The sequence below is a fragment of the Cottoperca gobio genome, chromosome 18 (genome assembly GCF_900634415.1).
Source record: "Cottoperca gobio chromosome 18, fCotGob3.1, whole genome shotgun sequence".
Taxonomy (NCBI): domain Eukaryota; kingdom Metazoa; phylum Chordata; class Actinopteri; order Perciformes; family Bovichtidae; genus Cottoperca; species Cottoperca gobio.
The window spans coordinates 3,607,841-3,632,175 of NC_041372.1; the positions used below are offsets into that span (position 1 = coordinate 3,607,841).

The window sequence follows — 24,335 nt, forward strand, 5'->3', positions numbered from 1 at the left end:
AGTTTTTCTGATCTTTCTATAGTTATGCAGGAGGTGTAATTAATGTGTGAAGTGTTGATACATTTTAAGTCAAACAACACAAGGATCCAACTTTGTTCCTGAACTCCTTGTGAGAAGAGCCATAAGCACAATGAGCACCAGCCATCATGCTGCTGCTGCTGTTAAACATCCTCCTCACTAAGGCTTTCATTAACCACCCTGCAATTAGAACACAATATCATTCACAGCTCTTGCTTCGCACAAGGCCTCGAGTATAAATGCATACTGCAATTATCCACTAGATGGCACCGCAGTAATGGAAAATGTGATCCATGCAAATGATAATGATGGGATTCATATCATTTGGACAATAGACCTTTTTCATGGCAGACATTTTGGCATGTCATTGCAGGAAAACTACAGGTGTATTCCTCATGTTGAGTATGCTGGTCACTGACGTACAGGGACACTTAATGGAACAGATGTTCATGTTATTATTACATCTGTTGACCTGCTAAATCAAAATCTCTTCCATGAAAAAGGTTAAAAGAAAAGAATCATAAAAAAGTGAATAAATCACACACTAATGAATATCTATGTTGAACTAAACATAAGCTAATATACTGTTGTATAATCATCTATAAAGGCACTGGTCTTCTGAAGCAGAGAACTGACTCAATAAAGACAAAGAATATATCCATTTTACATGTTTTTATTAAAGTTGCATAAAAGTGTAACAAAATTGGGCAAAAACAAGACCTGTTGTTGATATTGCTACATTTGTTTGTTGGTTTGATCTAATCATTGTCCAAAAAACTCCTTCCATCTGCATGGTTTAGCTCTTATATTTAGCCTCAATGATGATAATCGGTGTAGATCCTTTTTTTTTTTTTTTTTTTGCAATTTTCCCCAACAGTAAAAAAACCAGACTTCTCAATAACAGTCTAAGAAGGTTAAAATCCAAACCTGGATTTAGAAATGAAAATCCACTCAAATTCACCTACTGATTGAGCGCCTGGTACAATCCGATGTCTCCAGAGTAAAGGCAGACCGTGCTTGATTTGGAAACCCCACCAGGAAGGCAAAAGCAATCGCACCAAAGTGTATTTGAATGGATTTCTGTTCGACTATGTTAATCCCAGGCATGGCATCAAGAAGTGTCATGATCACAATAAAAACAGAGCAGTATTCAAATGGTAAATGTAAGGAACATTGTTTCATCTAAACAAAATCACTGTATCAAGGCCTAAGTATTAAACACTCACTTCTAATAAAAAAACAAAAACAGAATCTCATTTTGTTTTTTCAATAAAAAGAAAAGGAGCGACAGAAGATGCGAGATGCTCCACGTGCCGCAGTTCTGCTCAGTAACACACATTAGCAGTTACCTTTTTAAAAATGAATGTCTCCCGTTTATTTGGTTTGTGTAACATAAATAATACCTAAGGCAACATCTGTTTTTTTTTTTTAAAAAGGAAAGAAAACGGAAGAAAGGAAAGAGGGAGGGTGGACAAAAGGATGAATACGGGTGGGAGGAGGAGGGGAGGGGCGACACCAGGGAGTAATGACTCCCATGAAAATGGGCCTGTGTGTGTGTGTGTGTGTTTGTATGTGTGTGTGTTGGCGCTGAGAGAGAAAGACACAGACAGTGAAGGTCTGCTGTCTCTGCAGGTGTTAGCAATTGGTCACAGGAATCGCAGCAAATGCTTCTCCGATTGGCCGACAGGCTTCGGTCTCTGATCTGATTGGCTCAGGTTGAGAAACAGATGGCTTATACTGGGAGATGATTGGCAGCTGCAGCTGGGGAACACACAGGTCTTGTGACAGCTACCGACCTGTCTCTCTCTCTCTCTCTCTCTCTCTCTCTCCTTTTCTCCCTCAGCACCTGGTGTGTATGCGTGCACATCTGTGCGAGTGGCAGCTGTGTTTGCTAATATGTTTCCGTTTTCTACGCCCCAAGGGTGGCGTGTGTGAGCGAGGGAAGAAAAGGAAGGGTGAATGCATTTAGACGGCTTCAATGTAAAACAGCGGCCTCCATCCCTCCCATTCAGACGACTCATTGGTGGCTCTACTGGCGTGCAGAGGACAGTACAAAGCCTCGACACCAGCGTGGAGCTCCAAAGACGTTTTCAGAGCCTCCACGTGTGTGTGGCTGCTCTGAGCTGACGCCCGCCATTCACAAAACAATGTAGTGGACTGAATAACTTTTAAGATGAAAGCAGAGAAGAGACAAAGAGGGGATGAAACAAAAAAAACAAGGCAGCTTTGTTCTGGGTCCCCCTGTCGGACTGTCAGTGTGTGTGTGTGTGTGTGTGTGTGTGTGTGTGTGTGTGTGTGTGTGTGTGTGTGTGTGTGTGTGACAAAATGCATCCAGAAAAACAAACCAGGAACCAGTCCTATTCAAAAATCTAATTTGTTGTACAGAACAGCAGAATATACAGGCCAGAAAAACACTCCTATTATGAATGTTGCTGTACATTATGTAGCAACATGTAGCATTTAGCAACACAGACGTACATATGTATGCGTGTGCAGGCTGGACAGCTTCTACAGAGCCTCTTACAACTGCACTACGCATCTGAGGAAAGAAAAACACTTTTTTCCCCCAAGAATTTGAGTTCTATTGAAGCACACCCAACCTAAAGAGAACCTACTTCTACTCTAGCCTCAGAAGATGTTTAGTCTATAATTGGTTGAACCGTATGACCACCACAGCCAACCAGTGACTTTTTTTTTAAAGGTTCAACCAGTATTTCCAGAATCAGATTCCCTCTTTGTTGGACTAAAGATACCACACATTATTCCTCGTGGCCAGAGGTTTCAGATTTTCTTCCCAAAATGACATAGTGCAGATTTTCCAACAGATCCACACACAAGGAAAGACGGTCTTTAAATGCACCACTGTAGCAAACGCCTGACTACGGGAGGAATCATCTGAGAAGACTGTACTGACCTCGCCAACAAGGTCAAGTGAATATCCCCAAGCCCTCGAACTGAAAGTATAAAACAGAATCATGGTTACGAGCTGGGACATTTAAGTTTAACCCCCTTACAAATAAGAATAAAATAAGGAATCTCATTTGAGACGTAAGCAATAATTAGGCCCTGCTTCAAGCTGATTGGCTGTTTCCGCCTTCGCCGTTCACCCTTCCTCTCTTTTCTTGGCTGTTGCAGACTCTTTCCCTTGTTCCTCTTCCCACTCTCAGCCACTCCACTCTCAGTAATTATGGGACTCATCTCGTCTCCGCTCCTCTTCTCTTCTCTTCTTCCTCAGACAGACAGATGGAGGGTGGTGTGAGGGCGGGTGGGAGGAAGAAGAGCTGGGCGAGGAAGAGCAGTACAGCCAAAACAAAAGGGAGATGGAGGAGCAGGAGTGAAAAAGAGAAGGAAAGTGCCTGGATCAAACCCGTTGACTCACTTGTTATTATGCATTCTTTACATTACTGGTGGAAGGAAGTCCAACTTGTATTTTCTACAAGGGAAAGTCACAAAGAATTCTAAATAAAAGCGATTCATGGGGCTGGATCCAGACAAGGAAGAGAGTAACACAAAGGGGAGGGTGTAACGCAAAGAGGAAACAAGCTTCAGTTAAAGTATTTCATGAAGATCCTCAATGGAAGAAAAACGACATCAAAATATAAAAGCGGGAGGAAGACGAGAGGTGAGGGTGGAGGGGAGGATGTGGGGGAGGAGGAGGGCCGCATCATTTCTTCTGAGGCGTGGAGAGCTTCTGCATCCCTCGGATCTTGTCGAGCAGCTCTGAGACGAAGTCCTACGAGGAGACAGGAGGGACAAAACGCATGAGGGGGATTCAGAAACACGATCCACAGTGCATAGAGGGTGAAGTGTCGGGGGTGGGGGGGAGGGAGGAATGGAGATAAAAATCATACCTCAGTAGGCTTAAAACACTCAACCAGTAAGTCCTGAAAAACAATAATAGACAGTTTGAATATACATCTTATCTTTCACATGTGCGTGTTGCTGCGTGCTTTGACACCGGCGTGTATTTAGTCTCCTACCTTGACCCTGGCTCCCCGTTCAACATCGCTGGGCATATCCAGCAGCTCGTCCACATCTATCTCCAGCTCCGGAATGGCCTCCTCCTAAAACAAGAGAAGAAGAGAATAGAGCTCATTAACCTCTGAAGTATTAACTTAAAATGCTAACATTTCAATGATGGTATTTTATGTCACATTTCATCCAAAGATGAACTGCGCTCGTTAAACCCATCCTGTAACAAACGTTAGATTCTGTGGGGAAGATCAACACGTCACAGAAATATCAATGGTTTAATATGTTTAGCAGTTCTCCATACTTCTAGTTATGATTGTGCTGTTACATAAAAGGTGCAGGACTTTTATATATATATATATATATATATATATATATATATATATATATATATATATATATATATATATATATATATATATATATATATATATATATATATATATATATATATATATATATATATATATATATATATATCGCAGTGAGAAACGAGGTCACGGTGAGTAAAATGTGACCGTCCTGAAACTGCCTCGGGTTCAGAGGGTTAGAAAGAAGTGAACACGGCTGAAGAGAATGTGAAGGATGTCCGAGTCGACTTCTCTTTATGGACACGTGGACTAAGAATAGAAAGAATGAGGAGGATTTCTGCGCCTGTGTTTATGTTCTGTGGTTGTCTGCAAATAGCCCGGCGCAGGCATTTCTGTCCCCGTGCGACGTGATGCAGGGACGGATGAATGTCCATCTCTGAACACTAGAGGGCGACGTCCTATTACCTCACATGTCGTACATGAGAGGAAAGAGACAAAGAAACTCGAGAAATATTTTCCAAATGATATTTTTCAAGGATCCAAAATGCAAAACGTATTTGTCTTTATGCACAAAGTTTGTGAAAACATTTTTCATAACAACCAGTGTTGGCAATACACAATTACACTTAAAACATATGAGATATAACGAGCTGCTTGATTAACCTCTGGTGCTGCAGCTTGTTGCCTCACACAGCACCAGGCTAGTGGTTTCCACTTACTTCCAGTCTTTATGCTAAGCTAAGCTAAGCGGCTGCTGGATGAAGCTTCATATTTAGTGTACAGATACTGAGTGGTATTGATCTTCTCATATAACTCTGGGCAAGAAATCAAATAAGTGTAATTCTCAAAATGTGGAACAATTGCTTTATTGAAAGCTCGTCTGTAAACTGCTGACTGTCACGCTGTTGTTGGCTAAAGTGAAAACACGCTGCTGTGAATCTCAAAAGGATCGGCGTAGATGTTTATGACTGTTAGAGACGTTAGAGAATAACTTCATCCTTTAATTCACTTTCAAACACAAATATCTGCGATAAATGAACACTAATGCACTTTTAATTTCAGCAAAGCAATTATCGCCTGAGACTGATAAGCTGACCTCTGATGAAGGTTAAGAGCATCCTTGCCTCTAGCGTAGAGATGTTTGGCTCATTAAATAAGTCAAAGTGAAAACTGAGTTCACTGTAAGTTCTTCTTTGTCTCCTTCTTCCTCTTCCTCGCCGCCACGCCTCCTCCCTTAGGCCAATCAATTCCTTTTTCCCTGATTAAGTGCTTTAATAGTCTCCCTCTCTTTCTCCATCTGTCTCACTCAAGCACACTAGCTCAGTGTGTGCTATCAAAGCGGTTCACCACTGGCAACACACACACACACACTCTCGCACAAACACTCGTTTCCCCCTCTTTTGCTGCTCAATTGCTCCCCTATATTCATGTCATTCTCTAGGAATCTCTCCCTCGCGCTCGTCCTCCCCCTTGGTTAGAGTTGCCCACACCAGCTGTCTCTGCACCTGCCCAACTGCCCCCTACTCCATCTCACACACACACACACACACACACACACTCTCTCTCTCTCAAACGTGCAGACAGACAGGCGCAGCATGCTGTGTGCGCACATTCGAGTGTCACATTAACCGAATGCTACTTTTTTTTTAAGTGACAAGTTCTCCACATCACACACATGGATTAAAGAATTATAAAAATGAGCATTACCGTGTGATGTGTGTGTGTGTGTGTGTGTGTGTGTGTGTGTGTGTGTGTGTGTGTAAAGACGGGGTATGCGGATTTAGTTTGGAGCAGGACAGCCTGTGAGTGTGAGATAGAGGCTGGAGGTGACAGACAGACTTACTGTCAGCAGAGTAAAACACGGACACACAAGTTGACAGACATGCAGCGAGCAGCAAAAGTGTGCAAAAAATACTGACGCACACACACACACACATAAACTGGTATTCTTACAGAATGTAGGCTGTAAAAGACACAAAAGTGCACACATGCTTACACTGCAGACATACTGACGCTGTCTGTTATTCTCTCTCACACACACTCTCTCTCTCTCTTACACACACACACACACACACACACACACACACACACACACACACACACACAGGCTGTGAAGTCTGACACAGACTGATCTGCACAACATGTGGGCTCCATGTGCAGTAAAGTGAGGAAGGCGAGAAGACAAAGGAGACAAATACAGAAACTCAGTTATGTACTGTAACTTCAGTTGTGTGGGTGAGATACAAGAGATAGTGTTTTTACTTTATACCTATCCATCTCTTATATTAACTTGACAAGGTAAATGTAATTCACTAATTGCGGCTCCTGAAAAGGAGACACATCGGCTCATATTTAATTCAGCTTAGTTGCAAATGATTTGGGAGACAGACTGTAAAATGTGCCAGGGGGGAAGGGAACGCCAAGAGGAAGGAAGGTAAGAGGTCAAGAAGCATATCGAGAAGAGGCAGCAGCTGAGCGGAGTAAACCCAGAGAGGGAGGAGAACGAGGGAGGGAGGGAGGGAGGGATGGTGAAAAAGGCCCGGAAGACAGGCTTCAGAGAGGAGACACAAAGAAAGCGGGGAATCACGAGGGAGGATTTCCAAAACAATCGTGCAGACTGACTTACTGAACCACTCTGGAGTCTGGAGGGGGTTTACTGTCGGCTGCAGATGTGATCTGAAAAGGTGCCTACAATATATTGGCACACACGCTGCAGGCTCGTAAACAGAGCAGCCGAGCGGTTTAAAGAGGCACATCTGATTCACCCTAATCTTTCCAGGACTTCCACAAAACATCAGGATGTTTGATACATTCAAGAAGTCCCTGTGAAAGTCATGATGATACATGTGCAAGTAATAGAGTAAGAATGCGCCGACTCACCCAAAACCATCATTTGTTTATCTTTGACTCTCTCAGTGTTTCCTCAAATTCTTAAAGAAACGTCGTTTTCCTCACACGGTGAGCGAAGAATCAAAAAGCGGAGACAAGTCTCGATGATTTGAAGCGACTGGGAGACGCTTCTAAGAACAGCAGAACTATATCAAAACATGTGTTCTCACACAACTCGCGCAGTGTGATCCAGTCGTCTGCTCACTAATTCACAAACACATACATGTCACTGAAACCTTCTTCTTCACCGTGGTGGCATGTGAGAAGAACTACGTTTTCGTCAAGATTTCAAGTTGAGTAACTGTCAAGAAAATGATCATTTGGGGGTTAGCCAGCCGCTGGTTTCTGGTACCACACAGCGGACTCACTTTACACGTGGTAACCTACGCTGCCTGGCTCATCCGTACTAACTCTAGACTCAGCTGTTCAGGATGTGTGACTACGATTGTGTGTATTCTTCTTTGCTGTAAATCACAATGACTACATTTCCCTGCAGGGATCAGTTTCATGTGGTGTCACTAAGTACTGTTCTGTTGATGTTGCATGTACATTAAGAACTTCTTCAGTGTGAACCAGCAGCCTGAGAAACAAACTGCTTCTTTAAACTGCCATATAGATCTAGTTTGTTGTGGTCTTTGAATTTAATTATACTCTTACAGACGACAAGCAAATATGATTCACACACCACCACAATGAGGCGGAGAGCAGACAGGCAGACAGACGGTCTGTCTGGAGGCTGCCTGCAGAACAGAGCAGAATGAGATGTGACAGTATGAGAGCGTATTCCTGTGCATGTGTAGGTCATAGTACTACTCCTACTCTCTCACAGGGGACGGCTGTGTATAGCGGCTGCAGGCTTGGACAGATCAAAAGCAAGATCCAGCTTCCTCACAGCAACAACATAAGTCTCACACACACACACACACACACACACACACACACACACAGGTCAGCGCCCTCGTATTACAGCAGAAAAGGCCTATAATCATGAATACTGTAAATAGCTCTGAAAAGGGAAGCGATGACAGAAAGTCAGGTTCCTACAGAGAAGTTCGGTCAGAGACTACGGAGGACAAAAGCTGCGGTTATAATAAATAAATGAAAAAATAAGTAAAGAAAGAAAAGTAGAAATAAAAGCTTCAATTTTCAAATACATGTTCAGGTTAATTTGTAAATAAATATGCACAGAAATGGAAACATTGACAAATTACTTATTTTTGTATTAATTTATTTTCCAGATTTAATTATTTACATTTCTTTCTGTTTTCATTTCTATTTATTCATTTCCTTATGTATTCAAATGAATTATTTATATTATGTTTATATATTTATTTTTAAATTAACCTGCACATTTATAAATAATTACATTTTTTTCTTTATATTATATTTATCGAGTCATTTATTTATCAAAATGTCAGCTTTAGTCCTCCAGAAAGCCTCAAGTGGCAACAGCTTTTATTTTAGACTGACTTGATTTCACGTGCAACTAAAGATGTATTATTATTTTCTCGTATAATCGATTAATCATTTGCTCGATAAAATGTCAGAAACTAGAGGAACATGTCCATCCCAGTTTCTCCAAGTCGAAGGTGAGGTCTTTAAATGTCTCGTCTATCAAAGATATTCACTTTGATATTATATCAAACCCAGAAAAGCAGGAAACCTCCATATTAGAAAGGCTGAAAACCCATAAAGACACATGAAATAACATAAGAGGTCCATATTGAGTGTAATAAGGTGGATCCATAAGTCAATGCTTTAAAGTGTGGGAAGCTTCATGTGTAAGTAGGTCAGAGGCCACCTGAAAGGATTACACCGCATGTCGTCCAGTGATAACATACATACCTGATTGCTGTGATAGGATCAGTGTAAACTGTGTGTGTGAGTGTGTGTGTGAGTGTGAGTGTGTGAGTGTGTGAGTGAGTGTGAGTGTGTGCGTGTGTGAAAGGGGGCCAGAGACAGACCACGTAGAAGAAAGTGATTAACGCGTTAAGACTTAGAGGTGGAAGATTATTAGTTGAAGAACTCCAATATTCTCTGATTCCAGCCTCTCAAGTGAAAGGATTTCCTGCTTTTCTTTGTTAACTAAGTTGCGATGGCCATTTTTTTGACACATTCTTGACGGTATTTTGACGTTTCATAGACTAGACGATTATCGTTTAGTCGATAATGAAGATCATCGGTAGTTGCAGTCAGAGAGGAGCGATAAATAACCACTTTTGCTTTTCTACTGGCACAGTAACAAACGGGGAGAACAATAGTCCGACTTCAGGATGGCCAGTCGCCTGCTTTGCTACAAAGACAAAGACAATGTTTTGGCTGGACACAATGCGGGATGAAGAGGGAGAAGGATGAAGAGGGAGAAGGATGTTGCAGGCAGAGGGAAGGGATGGCTGGAGCAGGCAGGAAGGAGGAAGAGGAAGGAGAAGTAGCCACGTGGCGCCGAACAATGTCGCCACTCACTCCACCTTCCCTGTGTGCGTGCGTGTGCGTGTGCGTGTGTGTGTGTTTGTTTTGATCAAATAAAGCAGACTGCTTTTACTCCTTCTTTGCTTGTTAATTATCGTGATGGACTAGAACAGATGCAGAGGTGGACATGTGATCTACATGGATAACTTCACGCTGCTCCACTTCTCTCAGGACTGTCTCACTGTGTGGAGGTCGGACCAAGCAGCAAAGTGTTTGCATTATAGAGTGTGTGTTAATGTGCGTGCTCCATTAAACCCATTACCCCATGCTGGTTGACTTGGCACAGTGACACAGGTACAAAATGGGACCGTGACAAGTTACAGACACTCTGAGAGGCTCAGCTGAGGCCGTTACAGCTGCACATCTCTAACACCAGAGCAAGAAGGGTGCTGCTATCAATTAGATTCGGTTAATTATTCATAAGTAAAATGTCTTCTGCTTTGATTTTCACCCAAAGAGCATGTTGAACATCTTTCATGTTGAACCGATTGTGTTTGAATCATTTTTGTCTCATGATCATTAAAAGATGAGAACCACTCTGGTAAAGCTTCATGTTAACATCATAAACTGATAAGATGCATAACGTCTTGTATAACCCACAGAAAATACATATGCCGAATCATGTAGTTGTATTTGACTAAAGATGCAGAGAAGGTTTCAAGGTAACACCAGCTCACAGAGACTCACAGATAAGCACACGCCGTATGCACGTGCATGTTTGTTTATTAAAGGAACACAGATTGATTGAATGAATAGAAACTAAAGACTAAAGCCTTTTGGGATTTACTTGTCATTGTTTAACTTCCTTCCCAGAACTCAAAATGTATTTTTAGAGCTGCGATTCAAGTCATAAAGTATTTCTTTATGCAAAAAGTGAAATCTTTGGGTTTTGGACTGACCTCGGACTTTGAGAAACTTGGATGGACCTTTTTCAATATTTTATGACATTTTTATAGTCAAAACGATTAAACAATAATGCAAATAATCATTAGCTGCAGCTCTATTGTGTCCACACACACACACACACACAACTAGTGGCAGAATACTGGTCCTGAACCTGCTTCCTGTCTCCTCCTCCCCCCCTCCTTATCTTTATGTCTCCTTTGAAGCCCTTCCTGTCTGCCTGGCATCACCTCTGTGCTGCTCTCCTATAGCTCACCCTATAACAGGGTCCATAGCGTTTGAGCCACCTTGCTTCGGGCTCTTACGAGAGACGGAGGGGGAGTCACAGAGGGGTCAACACTGGTGTGGGGATTAGAGATGCATTGTGTCTTTCAGCGCCTGCTGCTTTCTATCTCCCTCTGTCTCACACGATTGCTTACCAGGAATCTGCAGCTCTTACAATAACAGCCATTGTTGGCTTCCCTCTCTTAACTCTTCTTTTCCTTCCTCCCAGAACCAGCTTGCAAAATGTGTCACCCCAGAAAACAAGATGCTTCAAAAAGGTCCGTTCTTCTCTTGTGCAAAGAAGGGGTTAAATACCCCAGCGCACCCAGCTACTTCCCGTCTGTGCACGTGACCTTGGGAGATAGCGGGGGAGGGGAGGTGGGAGTGATATCTGTGGGAAGTGAGTGTGTGAGAGAGAACGTGTGTGTGAGAGTTAACAGATGCAGTGTGAGTGTGAGTGTGTGTGAGTGTGTGTGCACAATTAATCTAAGTGGCGATTGGCACAACCATAAACCACAACAATCCATAATCATTACAATGCAATGTACTTAATCCAGTCTGGAGTGTGCTTGTAACATCGTGTGTGTGCACATTTTTGCTTGTGTGTGTGTGCATGTGTGTGTGGCTGATCATCTCTGTTGTGCATCTAATCAGTTGAATGTACTTCCTCCCAGGAAGAATATGATGTCCTGTTTTGAATCATGTGGACAGAGAGAAAGCCACAGGCACAACAGTTAAACTGAACTAACCTCTTTTACAACCAGAGTAGAGACTCGAAGATAAAACTGAAATGTGTTCTCAGTCTTATTTCCTTACGGATAGAGACACATGTAGCTCCTCAATGTTGTTGTTCTTCTAAAACAACATGATGCACACCTCATTGAGAACATCCCACCAGAGACTCCATAGGTTTCTACTCTGCAGCTCTGCAGCCATCACACCACTGATACAACATCTCCGACATGTGAAGTAAATGGAAGCAGAGTCTGGTAGTGATGTGGGCATGCCATCGTGTCCCAGTGTGTGTGCGTGTGTGACTTCAGAGAAGAGAACGTGTCTTCATCTGATGCCAGGAAACATTCATCGCTATAATTAGGATGTAAGGATAGTAGTTTTGGCAGTTCTTCCACTGTAATTAGGCAACAATGGCATTATATATATATATATATATATATATATATATATATATATATATATATATATATATATATATATATATATATATATATATATATATATATATATATATATATATATATATATATATATATATATATATATATATATATATATATATATATATATATATATTTCTTACAACTGCACTAGACAAAGTATCTCAAATTAACTCTGGAGCTCTTCTGCATACAGAGTATTTTTACTTTTGATACTTTAAGTAAATGCTACATTTTGAATTCAAGACTTTAACTTGTAACAGAGTATTTTTCGACCATTTACTTCTACTTAAGTAAAGGATGTGAGTACTTCTTAACCTCTGCATAATATAGAGTCAAGTGATATCTCAGTAAAGAAGAGAGCGGTTAACTGAACCTCGCACTGCTGATGGACATGGATTGACCTGCTTCCAGAGCACACGCACACACACACACACACACACACACACACACACACACACAAATCTATTTGAGAGTTAAAATGTAGAGTGTCACCCAACCTTGACCCCCCAGCTCGCAGTACGGTTGAATGATTCACACATCGGCTTGTTTGGTCTGACTGAGCGGTTCAGTGGTTTCTGTGTGTTTACTGGACGTGTCTGCGCAGCAGGAGGGAAACACTGGCAGCTCCCTCAGGGTCACAACCAGCCCGGGAACACTTGTACTGGAGAGAGCGCTGCCACCAGGGCCGGAGCTGCCGTGTCACGCTTACTAACTACGGCATGAGGGCAACAGATTGTCACGGCTGCCCAGTTTTCACCAAACTGTGAAGCCACATGTAAAGCAAATATCTGCAAAATGTTGGTGTTTACTTATTGTCCATTGGCTGCTGTTTCACAAAGTATAAGAGTATTGATTTAGGCAAGTTAATGAAAGTCTAAATACTCACACTAACCACTGGAAATGATGAATTATACGTTTCCAGCCACGGCAAGAGCATCACCTACACACACTAAAGAAAACCCAAGTGTAAAGACATACGAGTACCTCCAGTGTTATCGACCGGTGATCTGGAGGAAGTACAAACACCCACAATATTAACCAGCATTTCAGCAAAGTCTTGCAAAAACAGATGCAGTTAGATAAATGCAAATACAGTAGATATAACATGCAGAGTATGTCAGACAACCAAAAGACTGTTTAAAATGTCACCTTTGCTTTTAATTTGTATGCAGTTTGTAATGATTTGCATAAAAAACAAAGCGTTTCTCTCTCTCTCTCTCTCTCTCCTCACTTACCCTCTTCAGCCCACTCTAATTACATAATGCCCCATGCGTCCAACTAAAAAAAAAAAGAATCCGGGCAGCATCTCAAGTGCCCACTTTTACCCTCCACCTCCATCTCCTCTTAAGTCTGTCAGTTCTGCAGCAGAGCACAGATCTGAGGAGGAGATCATGCACACACACACACGCACACACACACACACACACACACTGATATCGATGTGTGTCCGCATGCATCTCGGAAACATTGGGGAAAGTAGCTTTCAAATAGATTTCCCTGTTCTTCCATCAATTACCAATTACCATGAGAACCAACGAGTAACAATAAAGAACCCCCACTCCTCCTCCACGAGAGTCATTACCACCACAATTGAACTGGAAACGAGATTACGTGCAGATTAAATTAAGAATGCCTACAAACAAGGATTACATCAGATTATCGTTATTTCACTCTTGGCAAAACGCAACCAGGAGCCCAACATTCATTCGTTCATGTGTCACTCATTGAAGGATTTATCTAGTGGAGTTTGGCAATCCTACAAGTTAGTTTAGGGTTCACTAGAAAATTGTTTCCATTGCTTTTCTCCCACATTCATTAATGAGATGTAATCCCTGTGGATTAGAGATTATAATTCTTTGATTCAGATCAATCATCAACACGACCTCTGACTTCTTCAACACATATACGACGTATAACCTGATAAACCTAACCAGCAGATTAAAACATGGTGTGAGACGTCTGTCCCGACACGATCCTTCATCTGTTTCATGAACTTCTTCTTTTAGCTGCTGCTGGCAATTAAGTTACTGTCCTCAGAGGTTTGTGGAGTAGCTGGATCAACCCGTTTTTGTTTTATGGCATTTACAGAATCCAGCTGTAAATGGATTAAAGTGATAATCCACCCAAAATCTTATAGAACATGAAACACACCCCTGCAGGCTCGAGCGGCGGCTGGAAGACGATTCTAGAGACATTTGGTCACTTTTGTTTTGTCAGATTTTATAATACAGAACAGAAAGTGAATGATAACACTTGATCTGTTCATTCATTACTAATTCCATTATGTGTAACATATGTGTGTGTGAGAGAGACAGACACTGACCCCCTTCCTGATGAATCAATGATTCGTAAATCAGACTCTTTGCCCAAATATGGTCAGTGCTTCCTGCTCAATGAATAAATGCAAATTGCAGAAAGAAACTTTGGATCTCAAAGTTAAGACCCCACATGTAACACACGTGTTATGTGATCTATTATCCACCACTGAAACAGATGAACAACATCACACTACATGCTGCAAATATAATTCCATATGTTATAATATATTTGTGTATCATCTCTATTGTTTGTCCACACATTTCTTCTCAAAGCAGTTTTCAGAACCGCACAAGAATCCTGTCACGTGACTTCCACGTTGCGATATCATGGAGGATATATGAAGCCAACATGGCACCGGTGCTCCGACCTGGCAAAGTGCTGCTCAGTGTCAGAACACAGTGACCCGTCTGAGTCTACACAAAGAGGGGGAAGCAACGCAGTCATGTTTTAAATTAATTGTGTTTTGAGTGAATGTAATTATAAAGTACACCCCCCCCCCCCCCCCCCCACTGATGACTACATGCTGAAAGCTGCAACTATCCAATATTAAAAACCACATCCCGAGTTTACCTTTATTCATCAACTTGTCTAAATATACAGTATGACCAGGGAGGGCATTGTGCACCGCTCCTGCACAGTCTGTTATTGGCGTGTACAAAGCACAAACACATTACACACACACACACACACACACACACACACAACACAATCAGAGACTGTGCATAAAGCCATATACTGGCACATGCTTCCCTGCAGTTAACAGCTCAACTGCTCTAATGCAGCTCCTGGGACTGAAATACCCTCCTGAGTGGATCTGTGTTACCTCACTCAACCTGCAGGCAGTTGGCTTTCCTTACAAAGACACTTGATGATGATAACAACTCCCAAAGATGTCCGCCAGCTGCGGATCCAACTCTAGTCGCAACTGTTACATATAGAGACGACGCCTTCTCTCATTGTTTTAATATGGTTTCAATGTGGAGGCCAATAAAAACACATCACCCTCATATTCATCTAAAAACAGTAGAGCAGCAACAACCCCCTGGAGTCACATTTGGCAATAACAGTGGCCCGTGTAGCACACAGCATCACTATTATACCCAGGCTCACTTTGAAAAGCCTCCTCAGGGGGGTGGAGCTTTCACTTAACAGCCTTCAGAAGCATATGTACAGGCTTAAAATGCATTTCTAAAAGGACAGAGTAAGAGTATAGCACTTTAGTTTAAAGCCAACTGTAAATAAAGCTTATTAAATGTGTATAATTTGACCATTTTCTAGACTTCGATTGACTGAGAAAAGAATCAACAGATTAATGGTGACTGAAAGTCATCATTAGCAGCATCACTGCTTTGGTTAGAAGAAGAGACACTGACACTGTGTGATACATTGTAGCTCATTCAGAAGGAGCAGTGAAGCAAAGGGAACTTTAACACAACACATTCATCTTTATGGAAGCAGAGATCTTAACAACTCCACTATTTACAGGATGCCTATTAAATCAGCACACACACACACTACACTCCCCTGCAGGAAGACGTGGATGCATAACAGGCTTTCAAGTCTGTAAAGCGTCTCCTGACATTAAACAAGTTACTGCCTGCTATTACATTTGCTGCAAGCAGATGCGTTTCGTAATCGAGCTCCAAACGTTCCCCGCTTGACTCGTGATCATGAAGGTAAAATGGTTTTGTGTAAACCTTTTACACTTGGCAGACAACCCAACCTGAGTGACAGGGGGATGGAATGACGAGCTCATCAGGCTTAGCTGGTATTGAAACATAATACTGAAGGGGTTGACATGATGGGGAGGTGTCAGACAGTCAGTACTGTGTGTGCCGGCTGACGCATGACGGAGTGTGTGTGCCGAGGATTGTGACAAAGAGACAGACGGCGAAGAATCAGAAAAACATGCAAGAAACATGGACACACACACATGCATGTAGGCCTTTCACCATGATTACATCATCACTGTATCATACCATACATGGGTACGACCGCCATCTTTTGTTTTGTGTTAGTTGTAGTTATGTCTTATTTATTTAATATATTTGAACGTTTTTTTCGCATTCCAATTCCCATGTCTAAATATTCTTAAGAATTAAATTTCTGGTACAATAGATATTTAGTTATCTCTACAGGCCTGCATGCACACACAGTATTTATTAGGGACGTCAACTAGATGGTTTTTAAAGTTGTTGAAACTTTGGCTCATTGGTTAACTTTCCTCTTAAAGGATTTCTTGTAACCAAATATATATAAATTCACCATTTATCATCAAAACACACAGTGTGTGTCCATCTGTTAGATGCATTTTAGTTCTTATAAAACATTTGATTATCCGATTGTTAGATATATTATTAATATATTAGGTAACAAACTTACTTATTTTAAACCGAACCATAATGTTTTACTAAACCTAACCAAGTTTATTGCCTGAAAACAACCTTTGATCATAATCTGAGAGAAAATACATTTCCCTCGAAACGTAATTGAGAATGTTTAGTTATACGTTAACTTTGAGTTGCTCAACTGGTGTGTTGTACTAAAGTCATGACTCTTCTCCAGCTCCATGGTAGTCAGTCATGACTCTCTGTTATTACTTTGGTAATCTTTTAAAAGGGGCAGGATTATGTTGCAACATATAGTTACAGATATAATCACAGTGGGCAGTGAGATCAACTGTCTGATCTTCAGTCAGAGACACATTTCTAACATGTTAGTGAATTTGAGCTTCTGCAATCCGGACGGAGATTTAGACTTCCAAAGGTCTAACAGACTGAATGATTATTTTATTTCTCAGACCACCAAACTGTTAAACGCTCACAAAGACCCGATCGATGATTAGCTCGAGGTTTCCTGTCGTCACTTGATCTATTCATGTATTTTATTATGTTTTTCTACACCAGGCTCTTCGTCTACAGCTGCAGGACACATTTCCCCCTCGGGGACAATAAAGTTAAACTTATGCATTCTTGAAATTCAAGCAAACACATTTGGTCAAACTATAAGTGATAAATGAGCCACGAGGCCTTTTGACTTCCTGTTGTTCTTGTCAGCTAAGATGATAAGTTGGCCAACAGACATTGTCCCCACAGATGAGTTGAACTCACCTGAATATTAAGCCAACCTTAACCTCAAACCTGACTTACGTGTTTAAAACGGCCACTTTTAAAAGTGACTCACAGCCTAAATGTTGTGTAAATGTCCTCGGTGAAACTCCCCATGTGAGTGTGTGTGTGTGTGTGTGTGTGTGTGTGTGTGTGTGTGTGTGTGTGTGTGTGTGTGTGTGTGTGTGTGTGTGTGTGTGAATAAACAGGTGTGTGTATAGATTGTAAGTTGTGCTTTTGGGGGAAAGTGGTTTGTTAATATTGTCCATGTTCCTATGTGCTGTATGCGTTTGTGCCTCACGTAAACAATCCCTTGGATGACTCACATCCCTCCTTCTCCTTCTCTACATCCCTCTCTTTCTTCATACAGGCCTCCTCTCGCTTAGCGCTCTTTACTTCCTTCCGATCTTACTCACACACTAACCAAAACACATGCTGGCTCTCCCTCACTCACAATCCTTTTGGTTGATTTATTCACTAAAACGCTCACATGGTCCGTCAGTGGGTAAGGCTACAGTACATGCTGACTCACCCCCAGCACACAGGAAGAGAACTGTTTAACATGTAGGACCACATGTTGGCTATTAACACGATGTGTGTGTGTGTGTGTGTGTGTGCATGTGGGGTGTTTACAAAGACACACTGGAGTCTTTCACTCCCGCTGTGTAACAACCGCTCTTTGTAGCCACCCTCTCAGAGTGAAACAGGGTAATCTGATTGGTATTCAGGCCTTTAAGTGTAAGGTTTAAGCAAATGTTGCACAGTCTGTGTGTGTGTTTGTGTGTGTGTGTGTTTGTGTCAGACTGAATGACTGACTTGCACATATACAACACCAGAATGTACAACAGAATTCAATTGGTCTCTAAAGTGTAAGAAAATAGTGAAAAATGTCCATTTGAGTTTCTCAAAGTCCAAGGTGATGTCTTTAAACCAAAGATATTCCTTTTAATATGATATAAAACAGAGAAAAGGCATGAAATCTCCTTATTTGAGAAACTGAAAACAGCATTTTCTGCCATTTTTGCATGAGAAATAACTTAAATGTTACTTTCCTGTTGATCGATTCACTGATTAGTTGACTAATCGTTGCAGGATCAGGATTCATGTTATGTTCTGTCATTTTCTGTTGTTTGAGACCACAAAAGACTGAAATGGGGCAACATACTGAAGGAATAATCAATTTACAAACATCCTGTACGGATTATTAATATAAAAGTCATTCTGTCTATTTATTGAGCTGTCAGAAGGATTGTTTTCAGTGCTGCTGCAGAAAAGGCACTACTATTATATTAAAGCAATAGCAGGAGACGCATGTTACACAAACTATTCCTCCCCCGTCACATCGCTGCCTCCTCCTGATACTTTTTCCTTCTCCTCTTGCCATCCCCTCAACTTCTTTTCCTTCTCTTCCCCCGTTTATTGCATTCCTGCTCACCAACTCTGCCTGTTCTCACTCGTATCCACATCTGTGTGTGAGTGTGAGCGTGTGTGTGTGTGTGTGTGGCCACGTATGGCTCTGGAGTTTGGGGATTGGACCGCCCCCTCGCCCCCCCTTTTAACTCTGCGGGTACTGATCAGCTACTACGAGCAGAAAACAAGGAAGTGAGAGAAATGATTTGTCTTTTTCTGACAGATTAACATGTAACCGCACAGTTGCTGTGAAAATTAAACCAAGGCTGGTGTGAAATGTCCTCATTTTCACTAGAAGCCGCCCCCCCACCCCCGTTCCTTTTCCCTGGAGCGAGCTCAAACTCACTCAGGACCTTCTTATACACGGAGCCAGTAATATAGTGGAGGCTCAATAACAACAAAGAAAGTGTACACAGTTTAAAAAGACATTATCCTTAAATAAACACTCCCTGCTTGTGTTACGTGCTCAGTAAAGATCCAAACACTTCCTGCCAGCTCAGTGTTTATGTTTCCAACCTAACACGATTTACATGTTGGGTTTGTAATATCAACTGTGAGATGAACTGTACTAACCCTTCACTAACACTGGGTACCACTGCTCTATTGTGCTATATTGCTTTGTTATGTTTTATGAATTCATCCCATGTTTTGTACGTAAAGTCTGAATTGTAACTAAATCTGGTAGATAAAAAGTACAACACTTTAAATATGAAGTAGCAGAACAATGGAAACACTCAGTACAAGTACCTCAAATGAGTACTTCAGTACAGTAGTTGAGTAAATGTACTTAGTTACATACGACACCTACTGATTTAATAACTGAATGGATTTAAATATAATCTTGCATTGAAAGAAAATAATGAGTTCCACTAAGCTTTCTTTGACCAAATGGAGCCGCTGCATGGTTCACCGACACACACATTTAACCAAGCCGTGTTGCCATGGAATCATATTAAGGCTCGGCTCCTCACAGCTCTGACTGATGGACTGAGGAAGTGGCTGGATGAATATCTGACAAGCTGGCTGGCAGAAATGACAGGCTGACTGCTTGTAGCATGTTTAAAGGATTATATGAATGACAAAATAGCTCATTATGAATTCCCTGTTGAACAAACTCCATGCTGTTTTAATAATAGCAGAAATAATATGCATCAGGAGAGAAATAAGAAGATGGGAAATAATGAAGAAAAGACAGACACGGCAAGAAAGGCAGGTGAAAACAAAGAGCACAATCCCAGAGCACATGCTCCATATCTGTAGTGAGCAGGGTTACCCGCTCTGCTCCCTGACCGGCTGGAGCGGCTTCTCCAGTTTCACTGTTTGGGAGCGCGTGCTCCACATTTCCCCGTCTAAAAGAGCCCAATGTGTCTCCATCAGTGAACCGACTGTAAATTAATCTCTTTGTTGTCTAACAGCCAAGGCAGAGACGGCGTCAGGACAATGAAAGCACTGTGGATGAAAGCGGAATATAGGGCTTCGTTATGAGAGATGGCTAAGAGATAGGTGTCCAAATATGTGAAATAAGTCAATATCCTATTGACAGGAGTTTAATCTGATATACGTGTTATCAATAATGAATCAGGAACATCTAAGTGTCTATGTGACACCTACTGGTAAGGCTTTACGGACTCTTTGTGACCCTGTTTGCACAGAGACTTACATTAAAGCATGCATGACAAAGACTGAGTGGATTAATGAATGAGAGGTGTGAGAAGAGCTGCAACGACGAATGGATCCACAGAAAAATTATGTTTTTCTGCCTTTAAAATGTGGAAGGTTTCCAGCTGTGCTCTTTTGTTTATGATATTGAAGTGAATATCTTTGGGTTTGGACTGACAAAACATGACATTTTCTCACATTTTATAGACAGTGAAAATAAATGATGTGAGACGGGTGCATGAATGACACAGAGAAAACCCTTGCACACTGTCTGCTGTCAGTCACCACTTCATTGTCTTCTGGTGAATTATAAAAAGGTCACACTCGAACACAGTGCTGTAAAGATTTTCTGCTGAAAATGAACTCGTTCTTTTTGGACTCTGCAAGCTTTTAATCCATATTATAGTAATCAATCAGTGGCAGACAATCAAAGCACATCGATTGTAAAATCCTCTCTCGGCCATTTAATCGCCTCTGCTGGCACGTGAGTCTCTGTAGTATCTCCGCTACTTTTTTTATTTTCCACATGACACGGGGTATCCCTGTTACTGCCGTCAATGCACGTCGGGTGATGAGGGAGGTGTCAGTTTTCAACCCTCCTTCAGTAGCATTTACGGTGGCTTTGAATAACATCTGGTTACAATTAGTTACGGTTTGTCAGGGGATTGGATTTTGGACTTCCAGGTGTGACTGTGGAGACAGCCTGACCTCCTGAAGAGTCTCTGTTGTGTCTGCAAGACAATCCCCCCCAATACAGCAACAGCCAAGCCCTCCCTCTGTGTGTCTGTGAGTCGGTGGGGGCTGAGAGTTTCTGAAAGCTTTGCTCAAGTCTCCACCTCAGACCGGCCTAACGTGTGAATGTTATCTTCGTTAGCCTTCTAGAAACGTTCAGTACCTGTTAAGTCGTCGTATTCCTCACTCTGGGAATAGAATGTGGGTCAATGCCAGCTCAGTAGAGTCGACATGAGCTTACCAACTACTGACGGCAGCAGCTCCACCACAGCTGCCGCCAGGTTACATTAGAAGTGCACGGCTCCATGTGTCACTGAGGGTTTGGTGTGTGATGGTGCAGAGGGATTCTAAAGTTAGCTTCAGTCATTACTACAGCCAGGCAGGTCATTATAACAAGACGCATGACTGGACTCCCCCATCACTCATCCGTATCACTTCATTGCATATATCACCACCCACTTCTTGAAGAAGAGTCCCTCTACCACCTTTTACTTTAAAAGTTAGCATTTAGAATACACAATAAAAGGAGGGGAGGAGTGCAACAAGGGTCCCTGCAGAGATCAACCAAAGATACGACCACTAGGGCTGCTCGTTTAAAAAGAAAATCGGCATCGTGAAGTCAGTAAACACATCGCGAAGAGACTGCAAAATTGCATTTTTTTAGGTAATTTAGTGTATAAGTAGACTGCACTTTAAAATGTAAATATTATTTATGTTATAGAAGTTATAAAATAATGTTGGAAATAATTTCCTTTTAAGCAATTTGTTGTATTTTAGCAGTTTACTGAAAGCAGCAGAAAGGAAAAACGGAGTAATAAATGGCGAGTAATATTGTTATCGCGATATATAACAACCCGTTTGTTATATTTTCCTCATATCCCGCAGCCCTAACATGTTACCATGTTTCCTCCCTGAGTTATTGCTATTAAAACTTACTTATTTTCACACCCAAAGCATTTACCAAACAGCAACTTATTTAACAAAAGTATGATTTCCAGTCAGCCATTAATACTTGATATTATTAATAATTAAATGAATTCACAGGTGTGCTTTAAACCCGCTTCAGCCAATCAGAAGAGAGAGCAGAGACGGTCTAGTTCATGGTAAGACTGTAAAGCTGCATCAGCTACATTTAGCTTACCTGTGGGTGGGGGACTGGACCACGAGGTCTTCATATGACTGTTAGAAATGTCTGACAGGATGAGGTCTTTGTTCCTGTTCACACTCTTTCCTAATTGCTCGTCTTCATTACCTCATCTATTTGCATATGGGCCACACACTATAGGCTATAGAAGACGCAAGGCTAGGCCAAAAGCAGCGACAAAAGGCCTTTTTAATGTTTCTTTACCAACAGTTTGCTTTAGGACAGGACAGACGGAGGCTCCGGGGCTGATACACTGACTTATTACGCTTTACAGTAGAGCCCTATTACTTATGGAGCCGCCGGATCGATACGATCGATCGGTTTGGAGGCCGGTTATTGTTAGGGTCTTTACCTCACAGTCGTAGAGGTCCGTTAGCTGGTCGATAATCCACTCCTCCAGGTTCAGTCTCTTCCGCAGCTCCTTACGGTCGTATTTGACGGTTACGCGTCCCTGCTTCCGAACGGGGATCTCCGGTTCCTCCTTGGTGCCGCCCGGCGTCTGGAAATATACCCGGGGTTGAGGGCTCGTCTCCGGGCTGGTTACAGCAGCCATGGTCGCTCGCTTTGGGATACAAAATCCCCCCCGAGGTGTGAAAGTGTGAAATGGGCGACAGAAAGAAGGCGAAGCTGCTTTGTTGGATGTGCGGCTGCTCGCTTTTCCTCACTGTAAAAATCCCGACTGGTCAATGTGTGACTTGGAATCCCCCGAAGAAACAACGTTGGACCTGATGCTTTTGTTGTCCAAAATCGCTCAAAGGGACATCGGTGGTCGCCGGCCGCTTCCAAAAAACAAAACGCAGCGACGGTTACGGTGAAACGTAAAGTGTAACCGGCTTACTGGGCTATTTACAGCATGCAATGTCTGCTGATATAAAAAGAGAAGTGAGCAGTAGCGGAGCCGGCCTCAACTCTTCATCCAGTACAAAGAGAAATCACACAGCTCTCTCTCTTTCTCTCTGCCCCCACGAGAGGTGCGTGCGCGCTCTCTTACTGGACTCGAGCGCATCCGACGTAGAGCTACTGGGGAAAAAAAAGGAAAAAAAAGAAAATGTTCATTTCCCCCCCAACTTTGAAAACCAGTTCAGTCCCCTTTTCTTCTGTACGTTCTCACACACACTCCTATCTTTCCTTAACTTTCACATGAGACCCCCTCGAGCCCACTGTCCTAGTTTTAACACAGTTCAACTAACTTGGCACGAGACGAATATGCTCTACACATATAAACATCAAGTGTGCTTTGTAAGACTTAAAGGGGATTACCAACTAAATTAAATATTCCAATATGTTATTTCCATGGCCTAAGGAAGTTCAATCAATATTTGTGATCATGATCTCTCTCTCTCTCTCTCTCTCTCTCTCTCTCTCTCTCTCTCTCTCTCTCTCTCTCTCTCTCTCTCCTCTCTCTCTCTCTCTCTCTCCTCTCTCTCTCTCCTCTCTCTCTCTCTCTCTCTCTCTCTAGAGAAGAAGTTTCAAACGTACTTCCTGTTCTGGAGCTGCTCCATAAACATTGCATGGGAGACCCACAGGATGTTTATTTATCTTTTTATACACAAATGAGCTTCATTATAATGTGTGTGGTCAGTTCTGAAACAGTAAATGTCAAATCAAATAAAATGTATTTGTATAGCCTAATATCACAAATTATACATTTATCTCAGTGTGCTTTACAGACTGTACAGGTTACCACATCCTCTGTCCTTAGACCCTCGCATCGCACAAGGAAAAACTTCCTAAAAGAAACCCCATAATTAAAGGGGGAAATTAAAGAAACCTCAGGGAGAGCAACTGAGGAGGGATCCCTCTCCCAGGACGGACAGACGTGCAATAGATGTCGTGTGTACAGGATAAACAACATAGTACAAATACAACATTTTAAATTATGTTGTGTTGAAAAAGAGAAAGTTTGGATGAATCCAGGAAAATGTCAACATTTACATAAATGCATACAGCATGCATATGT

General features: G+C 41.9%; 1 protein-coding gene across 1 annotated transcript; it reads right to left on the bottom strand.

The window, feature by feature from the left end:
• Nucleotides 1–675: 675 nt before the first annotated feature.
• Nucleotides 676–23,361, bottom strand: ppp1r14bb (protein phosphatase 1, regulatory (inhibitor) subunit 14Bb). Its single transcript, XM_029455165.1, has 4 exons — nt 22,728–23,361; nt 3,999–4,082; nt 3,870–3,902; nt 676–3,751 (listed from the first exon to the last, which is right to left on the bottom strand). The coding sequence occupies exons 1-4, from the start codon at nt 22,926–22,928 to the stop codon at nt 3,683–3,685; spliced, it is 387 nt and encodes a 128-aa protein (XP_029311025.1). The 5' UTR covers nt 22,929–23,361; the 3' UTR covers nt 676–3,682.
• Nucleotides 23,362–24,335: the final 974 nt, after the last annotated feature.

Bases quoted from the DNA above. Each gene is read 5' to 3' on its own strand.
- ppp1r14bb (XM_029455165.1), bottom strand. From the start codon at position 22,928: ATGGCTGCTGTAACCAGCCCGGAGACGAGCCCTCAACCCCGGGTATAT. The intron at 4,083-22,727 runs GTAAAGACCCTA...CTCTTGTTTTAG, and splicing joins CGGACCTCTACGACTGTGAG to GAGGAGGCCATTCCGGAGCT. The intron at 3,752-3,869 runs GTATGATTTTTA...GTCTCCTCGTAG, and splicing joins AGTGTTTTAAGCCTACTGAG to GACTTCGTCTCAGAGCTGCT.